A 13450-nucleotide genomic window follows, 5' to 3' on the forward strand; every position below is an offset into this window, starting at 1 on the left:
GGACGAGCTCCTAGACAAACTGGGAGGAGCTCGGTACCTTACCACCATGGACCTTACAAAGGGCTACTGGCAAGTGCCGCTGGATGCAGATGCCCGACTGAAATCGGCCTTTATCACCCCTCTGGGGCTCTATGAGTTCCTGACCCTGCCTTTCGGCCTCAAGGGAGCGCCGGCCACCTTCCAGCGCCTGGTGGACCAGCTCCTGAGGGGGATGGAGAGTTTTGCCGTAACGTATATTGATGACATCTGTGTCTTTAGCCAGACCTGGGAGGACCACGTGTCCCAGGTTAGACAAGTGCTGGACCGACTCCAGGGGGCTGGGCTGACTGTAAAAGCGGAGAAGTGCAAGGTGGGGATGGCGGAAGTGTCTTACCTGGGCCATCGGGTGGGGAGCGGCCGCCTAAAGCCGGAACCAGCCAAGGTGGAGGTGATCAGAGACTGGCCCGCTCCCCACACCAAAAAGCAGGTCCAAGCCTTTATTGGGATGGCAGGATACTACCGAAGATTTGTGCCCCACTTTAGCGCCATAGCCACCCCCATCACTGAGCTATGCAAGAAGGGGAAGCCAGACAAGGTGGTCTGGACCGAGCAGTGCCAGGTGGCTTTCCGGGCGCTGAAGGAGGCTCTGGTCAGTGGCCCAGTTCTGGCGAACCCGGACTTTGACAAGGCCTTTGTGGTGTTCACCGACGCCTCCGACACGGGACTGGGGGCGGTGTTAATGCAGGAGGATGAAAAGGGGGAGAGACACCCCATCGTGTACCTGAGCAAGAAGTTGCTACCCCGGGAGCAACACTACGCGGCCATCGAGAAGGAGTGCCTGGCCATGGTGTGGGCCCTCAAGAAACTAGAGCCCTATCTCTTCGGGCGACACTTCACCGTCTACACCGACCACTCTCCCCTGACCTGGCTGCACCAGATGAAAGGAGCCAACGCCAAGCTCCTGAGATGGAGCCTGCTCCTGCAGGATTACGACATGGACGTGGTCCACGTGAAGGGAAGTGCCAACCTGATAGCGGATGCGCTGTCCCGGAGAGGGGGCCCCGAACTTCCCCAGGTCACTGGTCACAGTGACCCCGCTCAGTTCAGTCTCGAAGGGGGGAGAGATGTGACGAAGTGACTCAGCAGGGAGGGGGGAGTGTTGACCTGGGAATGTGCCCTGGGGATGGGAGACCTGAGAGCCTGTCACCTGAGCCAGGAGGGGGAGGGGGAGGTAACACCTCTGCCCGGGAATGTGAACAGAGGCTGCAGCAGGGAACCGGCTGGGTGGGGTTAGTTGGCAGTTTGGAGGCTGGGGAGAGGAACACAGGGAACCCCAGGGCTGGGGTCTAAGCTCCCTGCTCCCCCAGAAGGACGTGATTGAGGGGTCCTGGTTGTACCCACAAGCTCTGTTGTGGACTGTGTTCCTGTTGTCCAATAAACCTTCTGTTTTACTGGCTGGCTGAGAGTCTCAGTGGATCCCAGGAAGAGGGGTGCAGGGCCTGGACTCCCCCACACTCCGCGACAGGCTGTTGTTACCCCAGGTTCACACTGCAGTGTGGACGCGTTGGCACGGCCGTGAGACCCGGCTGCGGCTGTTGTTACCCCAGGTTCACACTGCAGTGTGGAAACTCAAGCATGGGCTTGGACACAGGGAGTTCACAAGTCCGGGTGCCCCAGCCCGGGGTTCACAATGCCATGGCGACGTACCCGAAGTATTCAAGTAGACAAGCTGTGAGTGCCCCCATCCCGTCCCCCTTCTCACACTGCCCTGTGCTCAGCGGTACCGGGGAGGTCCCAGGGGCATGTCTGTCCAACACAGAGCCTAAACAAGGGACGGACACCCAGCACCTGCTTCCCTCTCCTGTCCCTGCCTGGCCCTGGGCGCCAGGCTCAGGACTCCTGCAGCAAGGGGTTAAAACTGCCCCGTAACGAAGACCGGGGTTCAGCCTTAGGTGCCCACCGTTAGACCCCTGCCCGGAGCGTTGCTCAGTTAATCACCTCCAGTCCCCTCGAGGCAGAGGGTGAGACGCAGCACTGGGCCTGGTGCCCCCCTGGGCTGGGCACACAACACAACAAGCTGCTACTGGCCACGGGCGTGGCACCCCCAACACGGGGTACCTGCTCGCCATGGCATTCCTCCAGCCGGCTCCCGACTCCCAGCCGCTGGGGGTAGGAGACAGGAACCCAGCTAGGGGAGGGGCACATCCCTTTCTCCTTCCAGGACCAGGGTCTCCTGCTGCCCAGCCTGGGGGAGGAGCTGTTTGGGAGAGCAACAGGCCTACCCCTGCACCCTCCTACCATGGCCTCAGGAGGAAACCTGGGTGGGGAAACCACAGCGGCTGGACCCCACCCATCCTGCTGGCCAGGGGTTCTCCAGCTGCCACGGACCATCCTCTGCTGAACCGATCGCCCCTCCTACACACCCCAGCCTGCCGGGGCAGGATCTCCCAGAGGGTAGCTCTGGATCCGGGGGGCCCTGATGTAAGCAACAAAGTATGGGGCACTCTGGGCATCAGGCTGGCGGACGTGTGCCCTGGACAGCCAAGAGGCTTCAGTAGACAGGGCCCATCACTGAAAGGCCCCCCACCATCTCCCACTTGGGAACAGCTGGGCTATCTCCAGTCCCGCATGGGGGGGCCCTCCATACGTCAGCCGGTGAATAGCCCTGGCGCTGCCCCCCCTGCCCGGGGGGGAATTCCTCCCGCACAGAGCACTCTCCATGGGGCAGGCTTCCGAAAGTCACCCTCAGCCGCACCAGGGAACACCCCTTGTCCACGTGGACAAGGCAGCCCGGGTGAGCCTGGGCACACGCCGGCCTGGGATCCCGGGGAGAAGCCCAACCCAACTGAACCTACCCCCTGCCGTGGTGAGAGCGCCCAGCGGGGCTGGGCCAGGGTGCCTGGCAGCCCAGTGCCCCCCCCGTGCCTGCAAAGCCAGCAGGGGTGGGGGCAAGGGAACATGCTCCGGGGGGCCTTACCACGTTGGGGTGCTTCTCGATGGCCAGGGAGGCCCTCTCCAGGGCCTGCTGATGCTGCTGCCTCTTCTTCATGGCGTGCATGATGAGGACGAGGATGGCGGCGGTGAGCAGGAGCAGTGCCCCCAGGCTGCCAGCGAGGATCCCCACGTCCAGCGAGCCCTGGCTCTGCCCGGCTTCGGAAGGGTCCACGGGGGCTGTGGGGGGAAGGGCAGGGACCCGTTCAGGGAGCGTCTGGGTGACCGGCGGAGCTCAGCCTCTGGACGCGGCCCAAGCGCGCTGTGCATGCCAAAGGAAGCTCCCCGGTGATCTCCTCTGGGGATGCATGGGTCAGTGCTGATGGGGCCACCCAGGTCCCCATGGACCAGACCATGGGAGGCGCGTGACTCCTCCATTTGGGGAGGCTGGGCGCATCCGGACCATGGTCCCGCCCCAAGGCCTGCCCCCGCTCAGACTCCTCCCCCCGAAGCTCCACCCATGCTCCACCCCCAGCCCCACTTGGCCCCCCAGCCTTGCCCTTTCTCCCAAGGTTCCCCCCACCCACTGCTAGCGCCTCTTTGCCCCCTCCCCCAGGCCCCACCCTCTCCTGCGGGGCCCCCATGTGGGCAGAGCGGGGGTGGGGAGAGGCAGAGGGAGGGCAGGGCCTTGGGGGGAAGAGGACTAGTGGGAGCGGGGCCTTGGGTTGGAGAGCGCTCCAAAGGCGTCCGGCCGGCTGTTTGGGGAGGCATCGCCTCCCCTGGCCTCTTCTACCCGCCGCCCCGGGACCAGACCACATCCCCAGAGCTTCGGCTGCCTGGCCTCAGCTGGCTGCATCCCCGGAGACAGACCCAGCCCACGGGGCGTCCTGCCGGCTCCGTACCTGCCTGGCCCGGCCGCAGCACCTCCACGTTGACCGTCGTGTTGGTGGTCTCCCCTGACTCCTCGTCTCGCGCGATGACCTAGGCAGGGAAGCAGTGCTCAGTATCGCCGGCGCTGAGAGAGCCTCGAGGAGCCAGGCACCTGGGAACAGGCCCTCACAGCCACACGTCCACAAGGTGAGGCCTCCACAGGGCTCCTTGGAGACTTAAAGCTTCTGTTCCAGGGTAAATCATACCTTGGGTTTATACAGCAAAGGAGGCAGCATGGTCTAGTGGTTAGAGCAGGGGGGCTGGGAGCCAGGACTTCTTGTTTGTTCCCATTTCTGAGAAGGGAGTAGGATCTGGTGGGGTTAGAGCAGGTGGGGGCAGAGAGTCAGGACTCCTGGGTTCTATTATCATTGGTGTGAGGGAAGTGGGGTCTAGTGTTTAGAGTGGGCGTGAACAGAGAGTCGGGACTCCTGGATTCTGTTCTCACCTCTGCTGCCGACTCACTGTATAACCCTGGGCAGTTTGTCCCTCCGTTTCCCCATGTATAAAACGAGGACAATTTATCACATCTACCACTTCTCCCTGTGTGGATGGGGGAAGCAGTAGACATGATATATCTTGATTGTAGTAAGGCTTTTGGCACTGTCCTTTGAGACTTTCTCATCAGCACACTAGGGAAATGTGGTCTAGATGAAATTACTATAAGGTGGGTACACAACTGGTTGAAAAATTGTACTCAGAGAGCATTTATCAATGGTTGACTGTCAGAATGAGCGGATGTAACTAGTGGGATTCTTCAGGGGTCTGTCCTGGGTCCAATATTTTCATTAATGACTTGGATAATGGAGTGAAGAGGATGCTTATAAAATTTGCAGATGACACCCAGCTGGGAGGGGTTGCAAGCACTTTGGAGGACAGGATTAGAATTCAAAATGAGCTTGACAAATTGGAGAACTGGTCTGAAGTCAACAAGATGAAATTCAATAAAGACAAGTGCAAAGTACTTCACTTAGGATGGAAACGCAAAAGCACAACTACAAACGGGAATAACTGGTTAGGTAATAGCACTGCTGAAAAGGAGCAGGGGGTGACAATGGATCACACACTGAATATGAGCCAAACGTGACGCAGTTGCAAAAAAAAGGCTAATTCATTTTGGGGTGTGTTACGGGAGTGTTGTATGTAAGACACAGGAGGTGATTGTCTCTCTCTCCTCTGCATTGGTGAGATCTCAGCTAAGTACCCCGTCCAGGTCTGGGTGCCACACTTTAGGACAGATGTGGACAAATGGAAGAGAGTCCAGAGGAGGGCAACAAAAATGCTAAAAGGTTTAAAAAACCTGACCTGTGAGGAAAGGTGAAAAAAGCTGGGCATGGTTAATCTTGAGAACGGCAGACTGAGAGAAGACCTGAGAACAGTCTTTCAATATGATTGTTCCTGGGGGAATTCTGTGCCACTGCACACGCACAGAATTTATGTCCCACGCAGATTTAGTTCCCCCCCCCCCCCGAAAACAGATTGTGCCAGAGAGGCACTGCAATTATACCTTTCATCCACCAGGGGCTGCTGTGGCACCAGAAGAGAAGGCAACTGGCTCACGGGCCGGAGCAGCCAGCCAGAGAGGGAGAGAGGCTGCCTTCCCCAGGGAGCGAGGTGAGAAGGCACAGGATATGGGGGAGGGATGGACAGCATGGGGCACACATGGCTGCTGGAGGGATCACACAAATTGGGGTTCAGAAGGACTAGTGGGGGACAGAATGGGGCAGGGGCATAGAGCTAATAGGGTAATAGCATTGAGCCAGGGGCTGAATGGGAGTGGGGGTGCAGGGCCACATGGGATCAGGGGTACGGGAGTGGCGGTGCAGGGATACATGGGGACAGGGGTTGGCTGAGTGGGGGTTCAGGAACACATGGGAACAGGGGCAGATGTGTCTGACTGAATGGGAGAGGCTGGGGCCAACCAGGGTCTGCATGGGGGAGGCTTTCCCACTCCCTAACAATCCTTCCGCCCCCACCCTCCCAATAGTTCCATACTTCTCCCACCCACAACCAACAATCCTTCAGCTTCACCTCCAGGCTCCCAGCAATTACTTCCCTTTCCCTCAGCTCCTCCATTACCCCTGACTTCCCCAAGCCTTTGCACTGCTTCTGACAGGGGCAGGTAAATATGGTTCTGTATTGTAGATTAAGAGAATTACTCTGAGTTCTGTATTCATATGCCCAGTAATGAATCTCTTTGTCAAAAAAAACATTTCCTGAATCTTTTTCGTTGTCTGTATTGTTACAAACATACTTGCTGACAGGTATTTTGAAATAAATTACCAAAATAATTGAAACTGGCATGATTATACTGTGGTATTTTGACAAATAAAATGTGCAGAATTTTGCAGAATTTTAAACTTTTTGGCACACAATTTAAAACTTTTTGGTGCAGAATTCCCCCAGGAGTTGGACCGTTATAAAGAATCTCCTTCCTTAGAAGTTTTTAAGGTCAGGCTTGACAAAGCCCTGGCTGGGATGATTTAGTTGGGGATTGGTCCTGCTTTGAGCAGGGGGTTGGACTAGATACCTCCTGAGGTCGCTTCCAACCCTGATATTCTATGATTCTATGAAAGAGGATGGGGATCAGTTGTTCTCCATGTCCACTAAAGACAGAACAAGCAGTAATGGGCTTAATCTGCAGCAAGGGAGATCTAGGTTCGATATTAGGAAAACCTTCCTTACTGGAAGGGTAGGGAATCGGCTTCCAAGGGAGGTTGTGAAATCCCCGACACTTGAGGTTTTCAAGAACAGGTTGGAGAAACACCTCTCAGGGCTGGTCTAGGCTGACTTGATCCTGTCTCAGTGCAGGAGGCTGGACAGGGCTGCTCGAGGTCCCTTCCAACCCGCCATTCTCTGATTCCATCACAAAGCCGCGTGCCAGCACAGGGCTTGGGGGGCGTCACGTGGGAACGGTCCCTGGGATGCGTCCTGCAGCCCATCCTCAGGCAGAGCTCCCAGGACCTGGTTTCGCTCCGGAGATCTCTGCCCGCAGGTACCGCTTGTGCCGTCACGCCCACTTGCCGTGGCAAGGACAGCGATGTCATGAGCAGCTCAGGACCTCAGCAGCAGGGGCCTATAGCCTCACAGAGCAAGGAGCCAGCGGGCCCTGCAGGCCCCCAAGGAACCCACGAGGAGCCGTGCAGATGCAGCCCTGGCCGGAGCCAGTCAGTGTCCAGAGAAGGCAGAGAAGTCTCCAGGCCCCGCGCCCCAGGGCTCCCTGCTGCTGGGGCAGTAGGGGATCTGCTGGCAGGATGGCCCCCCTTCCCCAAGCAGAGACGTCTGAGACGGTCTGTTGGCTCCCGGGTGCCCAGGAAGGGCGGGCGCAGCCTGGGGCCACGGCGGCTCCGCTCTTACCTGCAGGAAGTAGCGCTGGAGGGCACGGAGCCGGTCGGCTCGGGCCACGAGGAGCCCGCTCGGCGTGATCTGGAAGAGCTGGGTGTGGTTGGACTGGGGCGTCAGGCTGTACTGGACCTTCGGGTTGAAGCCCTGGAGCCGCACACGGGATGGCAGGGTGAATGCGGCGGGAGGGAGGACGGATGGGCGGCCCCCAGGGCTGGGCGAGGGGTGCCCCCAGGGACCCTGCGGGAGCAGGTCCCAGCACCGGGATCTCACAGGGGTGGGGTGGCCAAGCAGGCCCAGATTCGGGAGGGGGGACGGGACCGTGAGACGGACTCTGCTCCCCATCCCCCAGTGGGAGCCATGCGGCCAGTCTCACCTCTCCTCATTCCTTCTCTCGGGGGGGCCGAGTCTGCCCCCTTCCCACCCATGGAACAGCCCCCCAGCCCTGTGGAGCCCCGGGTTTAGCAGGCCAGATTCCTGCACCCGGAGGGTCGGGAGCTTCCTAGCCCCACGCTGGACAGAGACGCACCGGCACTGCTGCCCTCCCGGCACTGCACGATGCCGGCGGAACGGCTGCTCGCCAAGCGCTGCCCACGCCCAGCCAGCCAGCACCAGGCTGCAGCCGCCGGCCGGACGCCCAGGGCCACCGACTGGGTCGGCTCCTCGACTGTGAAATGTGGAGCAGCGCCACTGACTGCCACGGAGCAGACGGACGCCAGCTGGGGCCCTGGCCGAAGAGTCAGGCACAGGCAGCTGCAGGGGGACGCCTGGCCGGTGTTCTCCATAGATAGTGGTCCCTTAGAGCACGTGCCCAAGTGGGCATCACCACCTGGCGGGGGGGTGAGCAGAGGGCACAGACCTGGGCAGGGCAGGGAGTGGGCAGGGGGCATGGGCCCTGGGCAGGGCGGGGAGAGCCAAAGGGCACAGACCTGGGCATCGTGGGGAAGGGGCAAAGGGCACGGGCCATGGGCAGGGCAGGGGTCAGGGGGCACAGGCCATGGGCAGGGTGGGGAGCGGTCAGGGGACATGGGCAGGGCAGGGGCAGAGGGCACAGGCTTTGGCCAGGGCGGGGAGGGGGCAGAGGACATGGTTCCTGGGCAGGGCGGGGAGGGGCAGGGGGCACAGGCTGTGGGCAGGGGAGAGGGGGCAGGGGGCATGGACCATGGGCAGGGCGGGGAGAGCCAGAGGCAGGGTTGGGAGGGGTCAGGGGACATGGGCAGGGCAGGGAGGGGGCAGAGGGCATGGGCTTTGGCCAGGGAGGGGAGGGGGCAGGGGGCACAGGCTGTGGGCAGGGGAGAGGGGGCGGACGACACGGGCCCTGGGCAGGGCGGGGGCACAGGCGGTGGGCAGGGGAGAGGGGCAGGCGGCACGGGCCCTGGGCAGGAGAGAGAGGGCGGGTAGATGCGGCTGCCTTGGTGTGACTCACGTCGGGGAAGTCGGCGTCGGCGGCCTGCAGCGTCAGCACCCGGCCGCTGTACGTCAGCACCAGCGCGGCCAGGCCAGGCTCCTCCCGCACAAAGGCCTGGTAGTGGGGCTGGCTGAAGCGAGGCGGGTGCACATTGGCGGCCAGGACCCTCACCCGCACCTCCGTCACCACGTACTTGTTGGCGTCGTTCACCTGCGCGGCCTAGAGAGGGCACAGAGTGGGTGGGGTGGGCAGGCTGAGGTCTCAGGACCAGACTGTCCCGTTCAGGCCCCCGTGGGCGCCCGAACCCAGAGCCCGGCCCCAGCCCGACCTACCATGACGCTGAGGCTGAACGTGGGTGTGTGGCTCTGGCTCTCCGCGGGCCGCAGCATGGTGATGGCGCCCGTCACATTGTCTATGTGGAACCTGCCGTGGTCTGTCCCTGAGTGGGGAGAGGAGACGAGGTCGAGGAAGGGGGCAGCTCTGGATCCCGGCATGCTCCCAAGACGGGTGCTGTGCACCGGGCACCCTGGCTTCCTAGAGCCACAGGGGCTGCCCAGAGCCACAGGGTATGAATACAACCCATAGCCACAGGCTGCCACGCAGAGCCACGGGACACAGGTGCCACCCAGAGCCACAGGGTGCCACGCAGAGCCACAGGCTGCCATACAGAGCTATAGGACACAGGTGCCACCCAGAGCCACAGGGTGCCACGCAGAGCCACAGGCTGCCATACAGAGCTATAGGACACAGGTGCCACCCAGAGCCACAGGGTGCCACGCAGAGCCACAGGCTGCCATACAGAGCTATAGGACACAGGTGCCACCCAGAGCCACAGGGTGCCACGCAGAGCCACGGGACACAGGTGCCACCCAGAGCCACAGGGTGCCACCCAGAGCCACGGGACACAGGTGCCACCCAGAGCCACAGGGTGCCACCCAGAGCCACGGGACACAGGTGCCACCCAGAGCCACAGGGTGCCACCCAGAGCCATGGGACACAGGTGCCACCCAGAGCCATAGGGTGCCACGCAGAGCCACAGGCTGCCACAAGGAGCTACAGGACACAGGTGCCACCCAGAGCCACAGGGTGCCACCCAGAGCCACGGGACACAGGTGCCACCCAGAGCCACAGGGTGCCACCCAGAGCCACGGGACACAGGTGCCACCCAGAGCCACAGAGTGACACACAGAGCCACAGGACACAGGTGCCACCCAGAGCCACAGGATGCCACCCAGAGCCATGGGACACAGGTGCCACCCAGAGCCACAGGGTGCCACCCAGAGCCATGGGACACAGGTGCCATCCAGATCCATAGGGTGCCACGCAGAGCCACAGGCTGCCACAAGGAGCTACAGGACACAGGTGCCACCCAGAGCCACAGGGTGCCACCCAGAGCCATGGGACACAGGTGCCACCCAGAGCCACAGGGTGCCACACAGAGCCACAGGACACAGGTGCCACCCAGAGCCACAGGGTGCCACCCAGAGCCATGGGACACAGGTGCCATCCAGAGCCACCGTGTGTCACCCTCAGCAAGGCAGCTGAATGCGGAAGTGGAGAGTGGGCTGCAGTGCATGCTGGGAATCTCTATCCATCCATCCCTCTCTAGTGCACCGATCGGCCAGCATCTTGGCCTCCCCGGCTTACCAAGACTCAGGGGCATTTTCAGGACCCACTGCCCACTGGTTGAAGCTGGCACTCAGGTTTCTGTTGTGCTCGGGGATCCTGGTATGACACAGATACTAACTCAGCATCCAGCTCTGGGACGATGCCCTGACAGAGGAAGAACCCGGCGTGCTGCCCAGAGCCAGAGACCCGTTGGGGACACAGCCATGCAGGCTCCAGGGACCCCACGAGGGTGTCTTCTCAAAGCGACAGTGAGCACAACGCTTGGCTCCTCTCGCCCCTAAGAGCCCTGGACCCTACTGGTTATGTTAAAGGAGAATCCCGATTCACCATTAGCGCGATAGGACCAATGACACATGGGGAGCCGTGCTGACTGTCCACACACAGCCCCGCTGCAATGAGAGGTGGCATTTCCAGGCTACCCCAGAATCTGGGGCCCCCCACATGAGGCCAACCCCACTGAAGCCAGGAAGCCCAGGGGAACGGCTGCCCCTTAACGTGCTACAGAGGGTTCCCAACAGTAGCCAATCTTCCAGGTGGCATGTGCCACAGTGACCTAGGCAAATGGGCTGAATTAACCCTTAGCCAGCTGGCCAGCTGCCGACTGGAAAAGCCCCAGGAACAGGCTGAGGCTGTTTCCTGGGGATCTGCAGGGACAGGTGGGGGCACTAGTGTGGGAAGTTTCCTTCAGTGGGGTGACTGGGTTGGGCTGGGGCATGTTCCTCCCCCACCTCCCCTCTATCCAACTCTCCCACCCCCGATAACGAGGCCTAGGCCCAGCAGAGCCAGGAAGCCCGTGGAGCAGAGTACGGGGGAGATGGGGAGGGGAAGCTGGGGATTGTGGCAGGAGCTGCGGGAGGCAGGGAGTGGCCGGGGAAGGGGAGGGAGGAGAATCTAGCTGGCCTCCATTCTGCAGGGTTTGGCTTCACTGGGGCTTCCATGCACTCAGCAATGGGGGTCGGGGGGAAGGAGCCAGCCAGGCTCAGCCCGCTCCTTAGAGCCGTGCAGCCTGGCTGGGTGATCCAGGCCGGGGTTAATGGCCGACAGTCCCTGCCATCCCCACGTTTCCATCTGCTGTCACCTGCGCTTAGCCCCTTCCTGCCCAGCTGTTTAATTTCCTGCCAGAGTCGCTGTGTGCGTGTTTGTGGGCATTTGTGCAGATCTGCACACGTGTGTGTGCATGCAGGCCTGTGCACATGGCATGTGAGTACATGTCTCTGTGTGTGCATGTCTGTGACATACTGTGCGTCTGACTGTACCCCTGAACTCACCCCTTGCACACAGCTGTAATAAGCTTGGTACAAAGTATGCCTTGTGCGGTATCGTTTGAAAACTCATAAGTTGCTGATCATTATTGTCCCGGTAAAATGTGTGTGGCAACATTGAAGTTATAAGGTTCCACTGTGTGGTGTTACTAACACATGTGCCATATCTGGAGAATGGCCAAACCAGTTCCTTAGAGACAAAGGGCAAGCTCATGCCTCAGCAGGTGTAAACAAGGCTGATGGGCCATTCCTTTCGCAGAAAATCTACATGTTAGCAAAGAAACAGCTTGGGGATCTTGTCCACCCAGACAGCCTGTCGCCAGGCTCCCAGCTGGAGAAGCTTCTCAAATGGGGGAAGGACTATAAAAAAAAGGGGGAGACACCCCAAGAATACCCCTCTCTTTCTCTGTGCCCACTACATCCATGTCATCTGAAGGGCAGAGGGAGCACTGTTAGATGGGGGGAGGGGTCCTGACCGAAGAGATTGGCTAGTAATCTGCTAACGCATGCGGTGAGAAAACCTTGCTGTGAATTTCACAGAGTTTGTTAAGTCCGGCTCCAGTTGTGTTTTATCTTTATTTTTCTTGGAACCATTTCTGGCTTTTATGCCTCATGCCTTATTTCTTATTTTATGCCTCATGTCTCGTTTTTATGTTCTCCCTGAAAATCTCTCTTTGTAGCTAATAAACTTGTTTGATCTCATCCAGTGTGTTTGAATTGAAGAGTCTGGGGGAACAGGACACATGCATATCATTTTTATTAATTCAATGACGAACTTTATTTCAACTTGGACTGCCCAGGAGGGGGCCAGGCAGGACTGGATGTACATTTCTGGGGGAAATCTGAGGACTGCGGGTGTGTTGGGTCACCCTGCAGGAGAACCCAGGCTGGTAAGAGCCGGGCTGTGGCTGGCTGCTGATCACACACAGACGTCGCTGGGAGTGATTTGCATGCGGGAGGCTGTTCGTGAGCAGTGCAGGACTGGAGGCCACAGCAGCAAAGCGGTGTAAAGAGCACCCCAGGTTAGAGGGCAGGGGTGACACAGCTACTCGTTGTCTGGATTGTGCCCTGATGTGTCACAGAGAACATGCATGTGTGCATGTCTGTGCGTGTGTGTCTTCCTGTCCCTGTCCATGGGCACGGTGCTCTGCTGGTTCGCCCCACCCTGAAGCTCTACGTGCAGCTCAGGGATAGCTACAGCAAAGGGAGGAGCTCCGTTAGCTCTCCACGCGGAGCTCCCCACTGAGGGTGCTTCTGGTGCCGGCAGCACAGGTGTGCGTCCCAGGGTCCCCACAGCACCCCCATACCTGCAAGGATGGCGTAGGTAATGGCTGCCTTCAGCTCCCTGTCCCCATCTTCTGCGTAGACCGAGCTGGGGACGAGGTGCAAAGGGCCCACCTGGAGGAGACCCAGAAAGGCAGGTGTGACGAAGTGGGACTGTTCTTACTGTTTCCTCCGAATATTGTGGGGGTGCCTCAGTTTCCCCTATGCAGTTAAGGGGTAAGGGTGTATGATCATTGCAGAGCCCTAGAGGGCAGGTGTGTGCAGGGGTCTGGACACAGAGAATGGCCAACACCCTGTTTCCTGACAACTGATGGCCTGGGCCCTTCCCCCCCCCCCCGCAAGGTGAGAGCTGAAGGGTTGGAGAACAAAGGAATCAGGTGACCACCTGGCCCAGGAAAGGAACAAAGCCCAGAGTAGGAGGGGCTGGAGGGAGTTTCAGTTTGGGGCTGGCTGGGATGTGGAGTGAAGGGCAGACGTGGTTGTCTGGCTCACTGCCCCCCAAAATGGACCCAGCTGAGGGGTCCTGTTCTCTGCACCTACAAGCTCTGTGTTAGACCATGTTCCTGTCGTCTAATAAACCTTCTGTTTTACTGGCTGGCTGAGAGTCCCGTCTGACTGCGAAGTTGGGGGGCAGGACCCTCTGGCTTCCCCAGGAGCCCCGCCTGAGCGGACTCGCTGGGAGAAGCGC

The 13450-nt window shown here is 60.0% G+C and overlaps 1 protein-coding gene across 1 annotated transcript in view; it reads right to left on the reverse strand.

Moving 5' to 3' along the window:
- Positions 1-13450, reverse strand: part of LOC142070959 (cadherin-related family member 5-like) — a 40369-nt gene that overhangs the window by 13998 nt on the left and 12921 nt on the right. Inside the window, exons 9-14 of the mRNA XM_075125017.1 lie at positions 12786-12876; positions 8920-9026; positions 8606-8806; positions 7195-7326; positions 3813-3891; positions 2957-3150 (exon numbers count right to left, since the gene is read on the reverse strand). Of these exons, the coding sequence (XP_074981118.1) occupies positions 2957-3150; positions 3813-3891; positions 7195-7326; positions 8606-8806; positions 8920-9026; positions 12786-12876 (804 nt within the window). The remainder of the gene's footprint in view (positions 1-2956; positions 3151-3812; positions 3892-7194; positions 7327-8605; positions 8807-8919; positions 9027-12785; positions 12877-13450) is intronic.

This window comes from Caretta caretta, chromosome 1 (assembly GCF_965140235.1).
Source record: "Caretta caretta isolate rCarCar2 chromosome 1, rCarCar1.hap1, whole genome shotgun sequence".
Lineage (NCBI taxonomy): Eukaryota > Metazoa > Chordata > Testudines > Cheloniidae > Caretta > Caretta caretta.